The sequence below is a fragment of the Lethenteron reissneri genome, chromosome 4 (assembly GCF_015708825.2).
Source record: "Lethenteron reissneri isolate LAM-NWPU_2019-01 chromosome 4, ASM1570882v1, whole genome shotgun sequence".
Taxonomy (NCBI): Eukaryota; Metazoa; Chordata; class Hyperoartia; order Petromyzontiformes; family Petromyzontidae; genus Lethenteron; species Lethenteron reissneri.
In genome coordinates this window covers 1,848,903-1,866,086 of record NC_083782.1, presented here as the reverse complement: position 1 = coordinate 1,866,086, position 17,184 = coordinate 1,848,903, and the positions used below count along the sequence as shown (strand labels likewise).

The 17,184-nt window shown below is 51.9% G+C and overlaps 1 protein-coding gene across 6 annotated transcripts in view; it reads right to left on the bottom strand.

The window, feature by feature from the left end:
- Window positions 1-454: 454 nt before the first annotated feature.
- Window positions 455-17,184, bottom strand: part of LOC133348972 (ankyrin repeat domain-containing protein 13C-like) — a 34,623-nt gene continuing 17,893 nt past the window's right edge. For all 6 annotated transcript variants that reach the window (XM_061562170.1, XM_061562161.1, XM_061562193.1 and 3 more), the window contains 11 exons: window positions 16,210-16,314; window positions 15,318-15,403; window positions 13,992-14,037; window positions 13,007-13,073; window positions 12,369-12,513; window positions 8,031-8,162; window positions 7,535-7,696; window positions 6,158-6,237; window positions 5,177-5,275; window positions 4,316-4,416; window positions 455-3,347 (listed from right to left, as the gene is read on the bottom strand). In XM_061562170.1, the coding sequence (XP_061418154.1) occupies window positions 3,214-3,347; window positions 4,316-4,416; window positions 5,177-5,275; window positions 6,158-6,237; window positions 7,535-7,696; window positions 8,031-8,162; window positions 12,369-12,513; window positions 13,007-13,073; window positions 13,992-14,037; window positions 15,318-15,403; window positions 16,210-16,314 (1,157 nt within the window). In that variant the 3' untranslated portion in view covers window positions 455-3,213. The remainder of the gene's footprint in view (window positions 3,348-4,315; window positions 4,417-5,176; window positions 5,276-6,157; window positions 6,238-7,534; window positions 7,697-8,030; window positions 8,163-12,368; window positions 12,514-13,006; window positions 13,074-13,991; window positions 14,038-15,317; window positions 15,404-16,209; window positions 16,315-17,184) is intronic.

The following is a 17,184-nucleotide window of genomic DNA, read 5'->3' as shown; positions in this document are numbered from 1 at the left end:
ACAGTGATACATTTATTTCAACGCTTGCAGGTATTTGTGGCCGACAGTTTGTTGGGGGGTCAGATCGTCGCGTGACTAGAATGCCAATGTTGTGTCGTCCACCCCTTCTCCACGTGAACATTAGCACTGATTTGTTAATGCTTCAGCACGGCCGTGTGCAGCAGGGGGATCCACGCACACATCACAATGCGGTGCGACATCTCACTGGGAAATTACAACAAGCAGCATCATGCATTGGTAGCCAGAATCGTGAAAAATCTCTTCCAGTTTTGAGCCTTCGGCAGTGTGACTGTCATCACCATTGTGACGTCATCACCATTCTCATGTCATCACAATTGCGATCGCCTGATGCTGCTGCTTGCAACTGCCAGTAAAACGTCCGTACCTCAGAATTAAATGTGCATAGCTCGCTCACGAACTTACCGTTTTTGCCGGCACAATAAGATATCAGTGCGTTTGTTCACGTAACAACTTTATTGTTGTTGTGGATGACACAACATTGGGATCTTGCTCACGCGGCGATCTGACCCCAACAAAATCGATTACGATGAATGAAATCGATTCGCAAGGCATTCCAATAAACCTCCGCGTGGGATATCTTAAAAGCGTGAATGTGGGTTATTGAGTTACCGCCGGTAACACCTCTCGCTGGAATGTGGTCATCGCATCACCAGAATACACTCAGCACCATGCTGGACACGCTAAAATTAATTTTGCTGGTCCGGGATATTTGTTCGACGGGTGACACCACTTGTTTTTTGTCATCCGTTAAATTGTTCTTTTAAAAAATAAAAGTCTGGTCGTATCCAAACGTAATTTCGTTTAAAAGATACCACTTGGAATAATAATTGTCATATGTTAAAATCGCTCTAAGAAAGTAAACGTCTTCTCCCGAAACGCCTTTCGTAAAACATTTGATAACGACCGATATTTTTGTCAACGCTGTCACAAACTGGATTTGATTGGCCTTGCCGGTCAGGTGGTGGAGGGTTATTGTTAGAAAAATTACATTACACGTACATGAGGATCTAGCCCCCAAAGATGATGAATCATATTTACTATTTGCATTGCCGACTAATTCGCAACTGTTATTGGATTACTGTTTTTGTAGCACAACGATTAAAATGTCACGCGTCAGCATTCCCAGACCTCGCCCTTTCGCAAATGACACAAACCACTCGACACACACTTTCGCCTCTCTCTCTCCACGTGCTGTGACACTGTGACGAAGGAACCATTGCCCAAAACATCACCTAATTATATTCTCTCCCTTTCGAAAGGCAACACACACACACATTGTTGTTCTTGACGAGTGTATAGAGCTGCGTTTGTTTTTGTTGTTGTTTGTGCTTGTGCATCACTGCCAATGCAGCAGCAGCAACAGCACCGAATCATTTGGTTAAATCTCCAGACTCGCACAGTTGGGACGGGCGATGGCAATCGAGTCGTCGGTTTCATTGCCGACGGCCATTGCGGCCTGTGGAGTTCTAGTCGAGGCTCAGCGGAAGTTCATGTTTACTCATTTCTTAGTCGAGTCGGCTACAGCAGTCATAAACATTTAGTCGGACACTCTTCGTCATTAAATGCTGGTGTGCGGGTCACGCAACTCAACCCCCCCCCAATCCTTAACGAGACAGTCTGTCTCATTAAGTGCGTCTCATCTGTATCGTCCATCTCATCTGTACCGACTTGTTTGGAATGTCTACATCTCGTTAATCATGTCCACTGGGGTTGTCCAACTCGTTTGAACCGTCTTGTTTTTATCATCCACCTAATTTTTCCTGAAGTCTTGTTTTTGTTTCACTCTGTCTGTTTCTCTTTGTGTCGTTTCTCACTATATTTCTGTCCCATTTGTCCTGGCCCATTCGCCCCATTAGCATTACCGTATATTTTCATACGGCCCGTAACTTCACTTCACACAGCCCGTGACTTCACTTCACGTGGCCCGTAACTTCACTTCACACAGCCCGTGACTTCACTTCACGTGGCCCGTAATTTCACTTCACACAGCCCGTGACTTCACTTCACACGGCCCATGACTTCACACGGCCCACGGCAACAAGAGGCCTACCACTTGGAAATGGCCCGCGAACACCGATGTCCATCAGCCTGAGCAGCACTCATTGAGTACTTGGGGGGGGGGGTCGGATATTTTCTACCCGGCAATGCCAACGTGTTTATAATTTACTTGCTTCTGTCTCTGCGAGGATCTCTCGGCTCGGTCGACGCGCAGAAAGGGACACTTCTCGTTATCTCTGAACAACGCGAAGGGGTTTACGCACAAAGGTGTTCGCGCTCGGGGGCCGCGACACAAACACAGAGACACAGCGCGTTGCGTAGGTTGCAGCGCAATGAAATTCATCTGGCTCTCCGTCGGAGAGGAGAGCCCCCCCTCCCATCCTGGGTTAGGCGAGTAAAAGAGAGACAGAAGAGAGACGTTGGGAAGACAGGAAACACCGCGTGGGCGTTCGCGGTAGCGCTGCGGTAGTTTTGCGGTCGTGCTGCGGTTATACTATGGTATGTGTTATGGTTGTGCTTCGGTAGCGCTACGTAGTGTTGCGGTCGTGCTTCGGTAGTGCTGCGGTCGCGCTGCGTGTACCATTCGGCGTGACGCCCGACAGTTTCGCTCCACGTGCCGGACGTTGTCACATTGCCGCTCCTGACGGAAGCACCCTGGGGCACGTGAAGCGAAATGTTGGACGCCCGACGTCTGGCGATATCGACTCGTGTGGCAGGGAGAGGGGGTCGCAGGTTCAGGATGAGGAGGAGGGCCACCCAGAGTTGTCGAACCCCGAAACAATGTTGGTGAAATAATGGCCTTCTGGGATACGTAAATAATATACTTAATTACCATGCCTGTAACTTTTGTAACGTGGAGGGACGGATATGGGAAATCGGCGTACTTTGTTCGCTTAATTTTTCGTGTAATTTTAACGAGGGTTTTGGGAAATGTCTCTCTCATTTTAGGAAATGTGTTTGTGTCATGATGACGGGCAACGTGGCAGGCGTCAGAGGCCAGTGGCGGGCAGGGGGGTGAGACAGATAGGAGACTGGAGAAAGAGACGAGAGAGGGGAGAGAGAGGAGATGGACAGGAAAGAGACAGGAGAGAGAGAGCCAGCGATGTGCAGAGGATGGGTGGGATGGAGGGAAAGAGGGAGGGAAAGGGGGAGGGATGGAGGAATGGAGGGTGGGACGGAGTGGAGCTGTTTCTCTCAGAGGTCGGGGAAGTGTGCCGGATCCTCAGTGTATCCGTGCGGCACGAGGAAGAGCTCCGGCGGGAAGGATTCCTGGGCGCGGAACTCTCGGAACGTTACGGTGGCGCTCACGGTGGGGAACACCGGCACGTCTGTGTGGGGGGCGGGGGGAAGAGATGCCACGGCAATCAGCTGCATTCTCCTCACCGTCGTAATAGCGCAGTCGCTATCACCGTGGTGACAGTGCCATGGTAACTATGCCGTGGTAATGGTGCTGGTCGGCAAGCTGGATATGCGATCCGAAGCAGCTCTCCGGTTCCATTCCATCTCCCGGCACGGCATTGAATCAATGGGAAAATGTCTTAAACTTCCACCCCGCATTTGTCCAGTCAGCAATATAATTACGCAAAAAACAAAGATCCCCTGTATACCCTTAACAGATTGTAGGGGCAAGTGCTGTTAGTGAGCACCTATGAAGGCCAACACAGCACACGAGGAGGTGGGTGGCCAGCACCACCGCCTTTGTCTCCCCAGTGGCAAAGTTGACACACTGTACCAGGTACTCATTCAGCTGAGTGGACCTTAGGGAGGCCCAGGACCTGTTCAGATAATCGCCAATGGAGTAGGCCGTGAGCAAGAATCAAACTTGGGTCGGTAGAATTGTACCGCAGCGCGCTAACCGCTGCACCACCGCTCCCCACTGTCATCACACCATCAACAGCAACAAGCGGCATTCTCCACTAAATGGCAGTGACGTCACCATGGCGCTTGTGCCAGACTGTGTGCACTTTAAGGCCATGTGAAGTGTTGAACGCCTGCTGGCAGGTCACGGGATAGACCCAGGTGCCATGGGCTGTACCCCTACTATGCAAACCTGCTGTGTTTTAACTGCCCGGCGCTCCGCTCGTTGTTCCTCTGCCCTCTATCACACACAATCACACACACATGTACATACTCTACACGTAATCGCCCTCTACAGCGAAAAGCTGGCATTCCTGGGTGGACCAAGCATAGTGAATAATCACATCTTTGATTGTCGATCCACTGCTGAATGAAGGCCTCCCCAAACGGAGGGAGGGGAGGGGAGTGGGTGGGTGGGGCGGGGAGAGAGGGGTCTCACCCAGTTTGACGGGGAAGCCAGGGGGCAGTCTCATCTCCACGAACTGTCGCAGTTTGCTGAAGTGTTTGAATGGAGCCACGGCCTCCAGCACATTGAGCAGCCTGTTCACACACAATCACACGTGGAGACCAAGAGCCCCCGTGTCGCCTTAACAGACTATTGGGGTGCAAGTGCTGTTAGCGAGCATGTGTGAAGGCCGGCACGGCACACGAGGTGGGTGAGTGGCCGACGCCACACCCGGCCACCGTTGTCTCCCGGGCGCCGACGATTTATACGCACCGCACAAGGTACTCATTTAAGCTAAGTCGACTTAGGGGAGGCCCAGGACCAGTTTAGAAATTCAACACCGTTACTGTCCGTGAGCGGGAATCGAACTCTGGCCGCTGAGTTTGTAGCAAAGTTCCGCTGACTACTGCACTACCGCTCCCCATACACAATCATATACACACAGCAAAGACAAATGTCCTCCGTATAGCCTTAACAGACTGTTGGGGCAAGTGCTGTTAGCAAGGCCGGCACGGTATATGAAGAGGTGGGTGATCAGCACCGCGCCCGACCGCATTTGTCTCCTCAGTGGCGATGATTACACACCCAACCAGCTACTCATTTTAGAATGAGTCGACCTCGGAGAGGCGCAGGGCCAGTTCAGATAATCGTCACTGGTGTTGACCATGAGCGGGAATCAAACTTGGGTCGCCGGGTTCGTAGCGCAGCGCTCTAACCGCTACACTACCGCTCCCCACAACAATACATGCATGTGCAACTGGAATAGTGCACACAAAAGTCTGCACAACCACACAAACAGACGCGAGCAGGCGAAGACAGAGACGCGATCGCATGGCGAGGCTGCGGCAGACTCACAGGTGGAGGTTGACGGGGAAGTCGGGACACATCGCCACCGTGGCGCGGAAATGCTTCTTGGTCTCCTTGCAAATGGGACGCCGAGCAAGCACCGGAGGCCTGTACCGCGTGGGGGGGGGGGCAGAGAGGGGGTGGGAGCGGGGGCGGCGGGGTCAAAGGTCACGGGGTTAGAGTTTAGGGCGGAGGGTTCAGCGACGAGCCACACTCGAACGCGGCGGCATTGAAGACTGTTGCCATCATCGCGATCATCGCCGAATTCGAGTTCATTACTAAACTATTATGAAACTAGTTTTATTTCACCAGGTAAGGCCCACTGAGCTTTATAGCTATTTTTCAGAAGCGAAGTGGCTTATCATCACGTGGAAATGTATAGCAGCCAAATACTCTAAAAGCACGTTTTTTCGAATTGTGGAATAAAAAATTGGAGGACCTGGAGAAAAATCCACACGACCACAAGGATCGAACCCACGACCTCCTGTATACCAGGCGAGGTAGTTAAAATCTCGCCACCGCGATGCCCCCATTACTGCCATCGTTATCACTATCACATCATAATAACCATGATCATAGTTATGACTGTCACATGATCATCATCACTATGACCATTGTTATCACTGTCACACGATCATCATCACCATGATCATCATTACTAACATCATTGCTATCACCATCATCGCCAGGATTATCATCATCTTCCTCCACACCATCACCATTACTATCACCCTCATTATGCACAAATGACAAATTTTGGATTACATAGAGCAACATCGCCCCCTGCTGAGAAGGCTTGTCAGGACCCTCCTAAGAATGAGGCTTGAGATTCAGTGAGGCCTTCCTGGGTAAACACGTGTAACAACAATGAATAGCACTGCTGGATGAAGGCCTCCCTCATCCCCCATCATCTCTCCCGACATCGCCTTCACTATCATCATCATTAAAGTTTTAGATTTAAAAAAATGTAATCCACAAACACTGTCTTACCTTCCAGGCTCCGCTGCGATGTAGTCTTCCCATTGGACGGTGCAGCTTGGGGGCGGAGCCAAAGAGTCCCGTTTGCTGGGCTGCGATTGGCGGAATGTGTCACATAGCGGCGGGGTAGAGGGGGGCGGCGGCACAGAATTACAACATTCAGTTCCATTAAGGTGTCGTGTGGGTTAACATTCTCTTACTCTATTTCATTTTTTTATTAATGGAACGCCTTCTTCACTCGAGGCACTTGACATAGTTTACAAAACGGTGGCCGAATATAATTATGTAGATGGCAGGGGTGTAGCAGAATTGAGGAAAGAGTGACAGCGATAGAGGTTACTTCACGAAAGGGTAGGGGAGGGACAGGAAGGAGTGGATGTATGTATGTTGAACTTCTTTCGCACCGTACGTAGCCAACCGTGCTAATCGGAGGTGTGGGGGAAGGACAACAAACTAAACACAAACAGCAGTTCTAGAGAAACGAATTTTCAATATAGATTTAAAAGTTCATAGCTCCAGTGGCTTCTTAATGCGCAGAAGCGCATCTGAAAGTGCGTGATGTTGTGAGCATCTTTGTTCAATGGCCAGACAAAAGCTGCTGCTGCTGCTGCGAGGATAACCGGAGTTCGCGTGATGGTTTGTGCTCCTTGACGAGATCAGCGAGGTATTGCGGTTCATTTGTGCGACCTTGTAGAGTGGAGGGGAGAGGGTAGGGAAGAGAATGAAATCTATCCACTGCTGGATGAAGGCCTACCCCCACCTCAATCCATTACCGCCGCTCACGGTCGAGCCATGCAGCAATCCACCTGGCACCTGCGCACGATTTTATCGCTCCATCTCCTGCGGCGGTCGACCCTCACAGGCACGGTTGCCTCCTCTGGTTGCCCCTTCGCATCGTGAGTCTCAACCGTGGACGATGGTGCCGTCGAGCCAAGACATGTCTTGCCCCAAGCCCAATTACTCTCGTCAAGTCTGTCACAGCCGGCGGTGGCGGCGGTGGTGGCTACGCTGCTGCACGTGGCTGCCTGTAGTGCTCCAGCGCTGTGGCGGCAGTAGTGGGGGTTTGTGGAACACCACACAGATGTCGTGAAACTCCCTTCCTGTGGATGGGCGTTGAGGAGGAGCGGTACCCTGGCTCACCAGGAGAAGGCGATACAGCAAAGTGTGGACTAAGCTCCATCTGTTCCAACTCCAGATGGCTAGACACACATTAGGCTATACAGACGGATAGACAGATGGATGAGTGAGTGAATGAGTGAGTGAGTGGGTGGGTGGGCGAGTGAGTGGATAAGTGGAAGGTTGGTTGGGTGAGTACGTGGGCGAGTGCGTGAGTAGGTCAGCGAGTGTGTGAGTGTGTGGGTGGATAGGTTGAGTGAGTGCGGGCCACACCAGGGCGGGGGGGTGGGGGGGCGCCCCCCCCTGCCGTAGGCTGTCGAGCAGGGCCTTGTTCCGCTGCACGTCGCTCTCCGTGAGATGCTCACGGCGCTTCCTCGACACAAGACACAGCCCCGAGATGGAGAAGAGCTCCCCTACAAAGTCCCCCACTCGCTCCTGGGGACATGCAGAGACACGGGGAGGCATGGGGAGACACGGGGATACACGGGTAGACACGGGGAGAGACGGGGAGCCACGGGGAGGCATGGAGAGACACAGGGAGAAAGAGGGGAGACACTTTACCAACTTGCAATGACCAGCGTGAAGTATGAGCGATTCACGGTGGGAAAGGCCTTCATTCAACAGTGCGCAGACAGAGGCTGTGTACATTATTATTGTGATATGCAGGGTTAGAGGATGACACTAAAACCATATCGATGGTGCCGTCAGCCAGACGTGGTGACCATTCTGCATTCCTGTGGCAGAGGCGAGTCAATCCGCAGACACAGACCGTTTTTCCTTTGGAGAAGAGCCAGCCAGAGTGAGCGCGGTGGAAGCCGATGTTCTTGGTGGACATCGTGATGGACACGATGTCGCGACTCATCAGAGCATCCACCTCCTCCTCCGTGTCCACCTCAGCGTCCTGTTCCAGCAGACACACACACAGACAAAGATCCCCAATATAGCCTTAATAAACTGTTGGGGCAAGTGCTGTCAGTGAGCACCTATGAAGGCCGGCAAGGCGCACATATATGGACACACATACACATTCAGACATACACACAAATACACTCAGTAATACACAACTAAGACAAAGATTCTCTGTATAGCCTTAAAAGACTGTTGGGGAAAGTGCTGTATAGCAGGCGGCACCTATGAAGGCCGGCATGGCACACGAGGGGGTGGGGGGTGGCCAGCACCACGCCCGGCTGCCTTTTTGCTTCAACTTCGCACCATGCACAGTCCACATTTTTTATAAGACCGAGTCGACTTAAGGGAAGAAATTCAAAGAACTGTGAGTAAATCCCACCACACATGCGTGTGTGTGTGCGTACGTACGTACCGCCATCTGACAATATCTCGCAGCACCACGTCTTAAACACCTAATAAGCCCTGGACAGATCGTCCATGCAGACACAATATGAACCAATCAGTCCTGATATTCCGGGCTAATGGGGGTTGGGGGCCGCACAGATAGATCACCAACACGGAGGTGGTAAATTGGCTCTCACAATAACAACTTCAACTGGTAACACCGCACCCGACAGGCGGCATTCGCTCTTTCCTCCCGTAGAGAAAGAGAGATGGAGAGGACGAGTCAGCGGCGCCAAGAGGAGGGGCCACAGCTGTGTGGGAAAGCAGCAGCAGCTACATAGAGTTCATAATAAAGGTGTTTCAGGTTAGATCGCGTTATTTATTAATGTGTCGTAACCCTCCACCACCCGACACGGCCAAACAGTAAAAAAAGTGTCACGTTTTCAAAAGACAAATAGTTCACTATTTTAGCCCACCGGTGTGTTGAAGAGTGATTCAACATCATTTACAATTTTTGAGTACGATGTTTCGCTGGTAATTACATCCAGCATCATTGGGAAATTCGCCAGAATGGTGAAGCCCTCCATCTGTTCCCAGTCTTAAATAGAGCAGCAGCAGGGTGACGTCATCATTTAACCCAATTAGGTGCAGTGATTTGAGGCGGGGAGGGTATTATAATTATATAATAGCTTGGTAATCATTCAATTTTGTTCATTAGTATTTATTTCCCCTATAAGGAATTGTAATTGTAATATATATTTTATTTAATAATACGCTTCCAGGCCGCACTAAGCCTGTAGCTGTCAGAGCGATTAAAGTTATTTGTATTTCTCTCAATTTCAATGGATTATCTAATTAGTCTTGGCCAGAAATAATTTGTTTTACACAACACTTCAACGGTATCAAAATCAATTGAGTGTCCTTGTTGAGAAATATGTTCCACCACTACCGACAGTTGTGTTTGAGATAATTTAATGTTCCTTTGGTGTTCTTTTAGTCTTATGCTGATGTTTCATCCCGTCTGACCAATATAGCATCTGCCACATAAACAATTAATCCGATATACACCTTCTGTTAGTAATTTAGGTAATTCGTCTTTAGGGCAAGAGACTAGTTTTTGAATTTTGTATACTGTACCAAATCTTACTTTAATGTCTTGCTTTTGCAAAACACGGGCTAATTTGTCAGTTACTCCTGAGAAATATGGTATTTTGATTGTTTCAACAATCTGATCGCTTTCAGCAGTGTTGCTTTGCGTTCGTGATTTGGCAGTCAGTGCTCTGTTAATTTGAGCATTATTGTAGCCATTTTGTCTTACTGCTTCTTTAACATTAATCTCTCTCACTAGACTTTCACGATCTGATACTGTTTTAGCCCGATGTATGAGTGTCTTGATAAGAGAGGATTTCTGAGCTGGGTGATGATCTGAATCTGCATTCACATAGGCATCAGTGTGTGTTCGCTTTCGGTAAACGCTGTGCGTTATTTTGTCATTTAGACCATGTCCAAGCAAAATATCTAGGAATGGGAGTGAACTGGACGGCCGGGTTTTGTGCATTGAGATGATTGAGAAAACCATTAAGTGTATCTTTACCATGTGGCCAGACAACCAACGTGTCATCAACATATCTAAACCAAAAAGATGGGTTTAATGTACTCGAGGAAAGTGCTCTTGTTTAAAAGTTTTCCATGTATAACTGATTTTGATAACATGTGTTAAACCAGCTATATGGTATGTATGTATGTTGAACTTCTTTCACGCCGTACGTACCTCACCTTGCTAATCAGAGGTGTGGGGGAAGTACAACCAAACACGACCAACGATTGCCCAAGCTCTGCGGTCCTCTATATATTGAGGTGGTTTCAGCCAAATAATGAATGTTTATACGTGCGGGAGAAGAAAACCCCACGCGTGCCAGGGTGGGGGGGAACACTTTGCTGTACTGCCATCTCCTGGCAAGGCAGAGGATATGGCGAGTTGGAGCAGAGTGGCGGTGTGATGAGGGTGGGAGCAGCGTGGCGGTGTGATGAGAGTGAAGCAGCGTGGCGGTGTGATGAAAGTGGGGGCAGAGTGGCGGTGTGATGGGAGTGGGAGCAGAGTGGCAGTGTGATGAGGGTGGGAGCAGCGTGGCAGTGTGATGGGAGTGGGAGCAGAGTGGCGGTGTGATGAGGGTGGGAGCAGCGTGGCGGTGTGATGAGAGTGGAGCAGCGTGGTGGTGTGATGGGAGTGGGAGCAGAGTGGCGGTGTGATGAGGGTGGGAGCAGCGTGGCGGTGTGATGAGAGTGGAGCAGCGTGGTGGTGTGATGGGAGTGGGAGCAGAGTGGCGGTGTGATGAGGGTGGGAGCAGCGTGGCGGTGTGATGAGAGTGGAGCAGCGTGGTGGTGTGATGAGAGTGGAGCAGCGTGGTGGTGTGATGGGAGTGGGAGCAGCGTGGTGGTGTGATGAGGGTGGGAGCAGCGTGGTGGTGTGATGAGAGTGGAGCAGCGTGGTGGTGTGATGGGAGTGGGAGCAGAGTGGCGGTGTGATGGGAGTGGGAGCAGCGTGGTGGTGTGATGGGAGTGGGAGCAGCGTGGCGGTGTGATGAGGGTGGGAGCAGCGTGGTGGTGTGATGAGAGTGGAGCAGCGTGGTGGTGTGATGAGGGTGGGAGCAGCGTGGTGGTGTGATGAGAGTGGAGCAGCGTGGTGGTGTGATGGGAGTGGGAGCAGCGTGGCGGTGTGATGAGAGTGGGAGCAGCGTGGTGGTGTGATGAGAGTGGAGCAGAGTGGTGGTGTGATGGGAGTGGGGGCAGAGTGGCGGTGTGATGAGAGTGGAGCAGAGTGGCGGTGTGATGAGGGTGGGAGCAGCGTGGCAGTGTGATGAGAGTGGAGCAGCGTGGTGGTGTGATGAGGGTGGGAGCAGCGTGGTGGTGTGATGAGAGTGGAGCAGAGTGGCGGTGTGATGAGAGTGGAGCAGCGTGGTGGTGTGATGAGGGTGGGAGCAGCGTGGTGGTGTGATGAGAGTGGAGCAGAGTGGCGGTGTGATGAGGGTGGGAGCAGCGTGGTGGTGTGATGAGAGTGGAGCAGAGTGGCGGTGTGATGAGAGTGGGAGCAGCGTGGTGGTGTGATGAGAGTGGGAGCAGCGTGGCGGTGTGATGAGAGTGGGAGCAGCGTGGTGGTGTGATGGGAGTGGGGGCAGAGTGGCGGTGTGATGAGAGTGGAGCAGAGTGGCGGTGTGATGAGGGTGGGAGCAGCGTGGCAGTGTGATGAAAGTGGAGCAGCGTGACGGTGTGATGAGAGTGGGAGCAGCGTGGCGGTGTGATGAGAGTGGAGCAGAGTGGCGGTGTGATGAGGGTGGGAGCAGCGTGGTGGTGTGATGAGAGTGGAGCAGCGTGGCGGTGTGATGAGAGTGGGGGCAGAGTGGCGGTGTGATGGGAGTGGGAGCAGCGTGGTGGTGTGATGGGAGTGGGAGCAGAGTGGCGGTGTGATGAGGGTGGGGGCAGAGTGGCGGTGTGATGAGGGTGGGAGCAGCGTGGCGGTGTGATGAGAGTGGAGCAGCGTGGTGGTGTGATGGGAGTGGGAGCAGCGTGAAGGTGTGATGAGAGTGGGAGCAGCGTGGTGGTGTGATGGGAGTGGGAGCAGAGTGGCGGTGTGATGAGGGTGGGGGCAGAGTGGCGGTATGATGAGGGTGGGAGCAGCGTGGCGGTGTGATGAGAGTGGAGCAGCGTGGTGGTGTGATGAGTGTGGGAGCAGCGTGGTGGTGTGATGGGAGTGGAGCAGCGTGAAGGTGTGATGAGGGTGGGAGCAGCGTGGCGGTGTGATGAGCGTCGCGCGCACCTTGTACTGGATGCGCTGGTACACGCGACTGCTGTTGTCGAGCACGGTGAACGCTTGGCTCGACGTCGTCTCTCCGCCGAACAAGATGCTGAGGTCACCCCGCTGCCACTTCATGTCGCTGAAATCGATCAGCGTCGTGTCCATCCTAGAACGGGTTACACGTTTACACGCGCTCGACGCGTTCACACGTTCTCGATGCGTTTACACGCTTGACTCGTCTGTGACGTGTCCTTCCCTCGCAGTGGGAGCAGCGTCGCGGTTGTGATTATCACGGTTGGCTACATACACAAGTGGCCCAGCCGGCAGCACGTTCGCCGATCGTCGCAGAGGCTCACGGTTCGAATCAGGCAGACCGCCCCAGTTAACACTGCGGCGGTGCGTACAAACCGTATTTGCGGCCCCCTTCGCTCACGGCGGGATGTCAAACATCCTGGGACGTCACCCGAAGGGGCGTAGGCCGTCGTGTGCCGGCGTCACGGTGGTCAGAATTATCCAGAGTTTGAAAAAAATTACACTGCATATTATTCAAGGGGGAAACCGCACCCCCCTGCTTCGAAAAAATAACTTAGCAGGGACCCTCGTGAAAGAGTCTTGAGTGGGTGAACGAAATGTGACGACGACCACGGATGCTCGCGCACCTTATGTTGCTTCCGTGCTTGTAGACCTTGCACGTATCCGACGGCAGCATTCGGGACACGAGTGGCACTGCAGGAGTCATGGAACGCGCCATTACTCTCACGAACACACAATCACACGGACAGACAATCGCATGGACAATCGCACGAACATGCAATCGCACCAACACACAATCGTACCAACAGGCAATCGCACCGGCGCACAATCTCACCAACACACAATTGCATGAACAGACAATCGCTAACGAATGCACAATTGCACAAGCATACATTTAGCAAAAAAAAACAGACAGGCGTGCACACAAACATGCAATTACATAAATACACATTTCACGCAATTGTCCAAACACACAATTACACCAAATACAATAACGCAAACGCACAAATATAAAAAGACAAAGGTCCCCCTGTAGCCTTTAACAGACTGGTGAGGCAAGTGCTGTGAGTTGGTGGGTGGCCAGCACCATAACCGACCACCTTTGTGTCCCCAATGCTGATGCTTAACACACCACACCAGGTACTCCTTTAAGGTCAGGTCGACCTAGGGGAGACCCAGGACCGGTTCAGATATTCATCACCAATGTTAGCTGCGAATCAAACTCAAGTTGCCGGGTTCCTAACGTAGCACGCTGCGCCACTACTCCCCAATCACACAATCATATACCAATACCAATGCCCGCCATTCGCCATTAAGTGACGTTCACGTCACCACGGCGCCTGTGCCAGGCCAGGTGCACAATCATATACACGCAACAACACGTGCACGCACAACCACACGAGCACACGCGAGTCTGCACAAACACGCAATCAAAACATATATATGCACGCTTATGATGTGAAGTACTCCAAGTCACAAACAAATCACGTGCACCTCAAGCTCCGTGTGATCTTTGTTCGATCTTTTCAATCCACATGCCAATATTGGGCCAACGTTGGTCTAACGTTGGTCTCATGTTGGCCCAACGATCCGTGTTTACTGGGTTCTCACCCCAGCTCTGGAAGTCCCAGTGAACCTCCAGGTAAAAGTCTCCGAGCTGGAAACACAATATTCACAACATTGCGTCAATTCTATCAACATCATCGTTATCATCGTTATCATCATCACAGTAATTATCTATTTACCCATGCAAGCCACACATGCTTTCAGATGCGCTTCTGCGGCCGTCTGGAATGCTCTTCCTTCCAATATTATAAAGCCACTGGTGCTAGGCATTTTTTTATAAACTAGATTGAAAACTAATTTATTTCTAACTGCTTTTTGTGTTAAGTTTGTTGTCCTTCACCCGCACCTCCGATTAGCACGGTTGGCTACGTACGGTACAAAAAAATTTCAACATACATACATACATAGAGACAGTGCGTGTGTGGAGACAGTGCGGATGTAGAGACAGTGCGGGTGCAGGAACAGTACGTGGGCCAATGGTCACGAGGGGTAATTACAGAGGGGAACCATCTGGGAAGTTCGGGAACGTGCTAGAGGATTCGAGAAAGAAGGTGTGGCCTGGGGCGGAGTGAGGGCCATGCCGGGAATAAAAAGGGGCGAGAGGCGAAGTTCAGGGCTGCCGTGGGATCGGCGTCGACTGTCTTCACGCTATCGCCGTCTTGGGGCCGTCGGTGTCTTCGCGTCGTCGCTACTTGTGTGCCATCCCTGACCAAGTTATCTATGTGCCATCCCTGACCAAGTTATCTGTGTGTCATTCCTCGCCAAGTTATCTGTGTGCCATCCCTGACCAAGTTATCTGTGCGTCATTCCTCGCCAAGTTATTTGCGTGAAATGCCCTAAATAATCAATAAAGAAACCTCTACAGTTCAATTGTCCGAGAGTCACGACACATACAAACAACACGGATTCGAATCCAGGATCTCAGAGGTGAATGTCTGGTGCTTAAAAACTGTTTTATCCCCCCCCTGAGGCACCGGACCTTTTAACCAGCCCTGGAGCTCACAGTGTTGCCTGTACACACGCCTCCTCTGTGCCTAGCTCCGATTAGCACGGTTGGCTACGTACGACGTACACGCGTACGTACGGATACACCGAGTCGAGAAACTCTCTCTCAGGCGTGCCCTGCTACGTGGGGACGTTGCAACATAGGGGAGGAGGCCCAGGACCAGTCCAGATAATCGTCGCCGGTGTTGGTGGTGGCCGTGAGCAAAACACAGCGGCTTTGTGCCACAGGAATGGCGCGAATTCCACACGCAGGGGTGGCGTGTGTTCACTCGCATGTCGTTCACGTGTGCGTGTCGTTCACGTGTCGTTCACGTGTCGTTCACGTGTTGTTCACGTGCTGCTGCAGCTGCCCTTGCTCATTCTCACTTCCTGCATGGCCTTGAGGAGGCGAGGCCTGCGGATTTCTGCGCTCTCCCGCGACTGCATCTTGTACTTCCTCACGAGCGACGCGACTGAAGTGTGGCGGATGGCGGCAAGGGGGAAGGGGGTGGCGGGGGCAGGTCGGGGTTGGGGGGTGATTCAGAGAGAAAGAGACACAGCGACAACCAGGGACTCTACATTTCAGCCACGAAATTTTGACGAAAATATTTGAAAATTACCCGAGCGCTGATCATCGCGACGAAATGTGCAGTGGGCATCTACGGGCGATCTGCCCATGAATCGTGATCATGATGATGAGGATCATCGCGACAAGATGATACTTTTGCGGAAGCTCCGACGATCGCAGGGTCTCGTGGCGTGCAATGGACCATCGTGTCGCCACGGCGACGGCGCGGCGACCAAAGCACTCGCCACGATTTTGCTGCGTGTGACGTCCTTATTATTGTGTTGTTGTCAATGTTTGTTATTATTGTTGTGGCATTGTTGTGTTGTTATTCTTTGTTATTATTAGTGCGTTGTGCATTGTTGTGTTGTTGTTGTGCTGTTATTATGATGTCATGTTGTTATTGTGTTGTTGTTATTGGTGTTGTTGAGTTGATGCTGTTGTGTTGCTGTGTGGTTATGGTTGTGTTATTTGTTGTACGTATGTATGTTGAACTTCTTTTGCACCGTACGTAGCCAACCGTGCTCATCGGAGGTGCAGGGGAAGGACAACAATTTGGTATTGTTGTTGCTGTTGTTGTGTCGTCGTGTTGTTACGTGCCGTTGTCATTGTGTTGTCGTGTTGCTGTTAATGGCGTTGTTGATGTTGTAGTGTTGCTGTGTTGTTATTGTTATATTGTTTTTGTGTTGTTGTTATTGTGTTTTGGCTTCTCACTCGTTTGCCGATGTCCCAGGCTCACGGCCTCGGCCAGGGGACTCCATCCCTGTGCGTTCCGGGACTTGACCGGAGCGTTGTGAGCCAGCAGAACCCTCGTGCAGTCTACACCACCACCAACACAACCACAAAGACAAAAATCTCGCGTGTAGCCTCGAATGTTAGGGCAAGTGCTGCCAGCGAGCACTAATAAAGGCCGGCACGGCGCACGAGCGGATGGTGTGGCCAGCACCACGCGCGGTTCATATATTCATCACTTGTGTTGGCCATGAGCGGGAATTGAACTCGGGTCGCCAGGTTCGTAGTGCAGCGTAGTGCTAACCACTACACACATACACATCACACACGCACATCACACACACACACCGCACACGCACATCACACACACATACCGCACACGCACATCACACACACACACCGCACACGCAAACATCACACGTTGTCCTGCCTGCCCCCTAGGGCTTTAATCAGTGCTGACCCCCCCCCCCACACTGCGTCCGAGCGTCAGTGGCTCGCCAATGCTTTATAGACCGCGGCGGAGCAGCGCGTTGCTTAGCAACCGCCATCACCTAGCAACCGGCGCAACCGGGCAATATGTAACCCGGCCCCTACGTCACCAAGGAGATGGAGGTGTGGGGGGGCTCTAGCCAGCCCCCACAGTGTGGCACGTGGGTGGGTGCACCTAGTCTGGTACGAGTGGCCATGACACGAACTTGAAAGGTTAATTGTGTGTATGTGTACGTCTATGGGTACGCTTATGTATGCGAGTGTGTATGAGTGTGTCTGGGTATGTGTCTGTGTGTGGGAGCGGTATAGGGAGCGGCGGTGTAGCGGTTAGCGCTACGCTGCGTTACGCTGCGCTACGAACCCGGCGACCCGCGTTCGATTCTCGCTCACGGCCAACACCGGTGACGATTATCTGAACCGGTCCGGGGCCTTCCCTAGGTCGACTCAGCCTCAAACGAGTACCTGGTG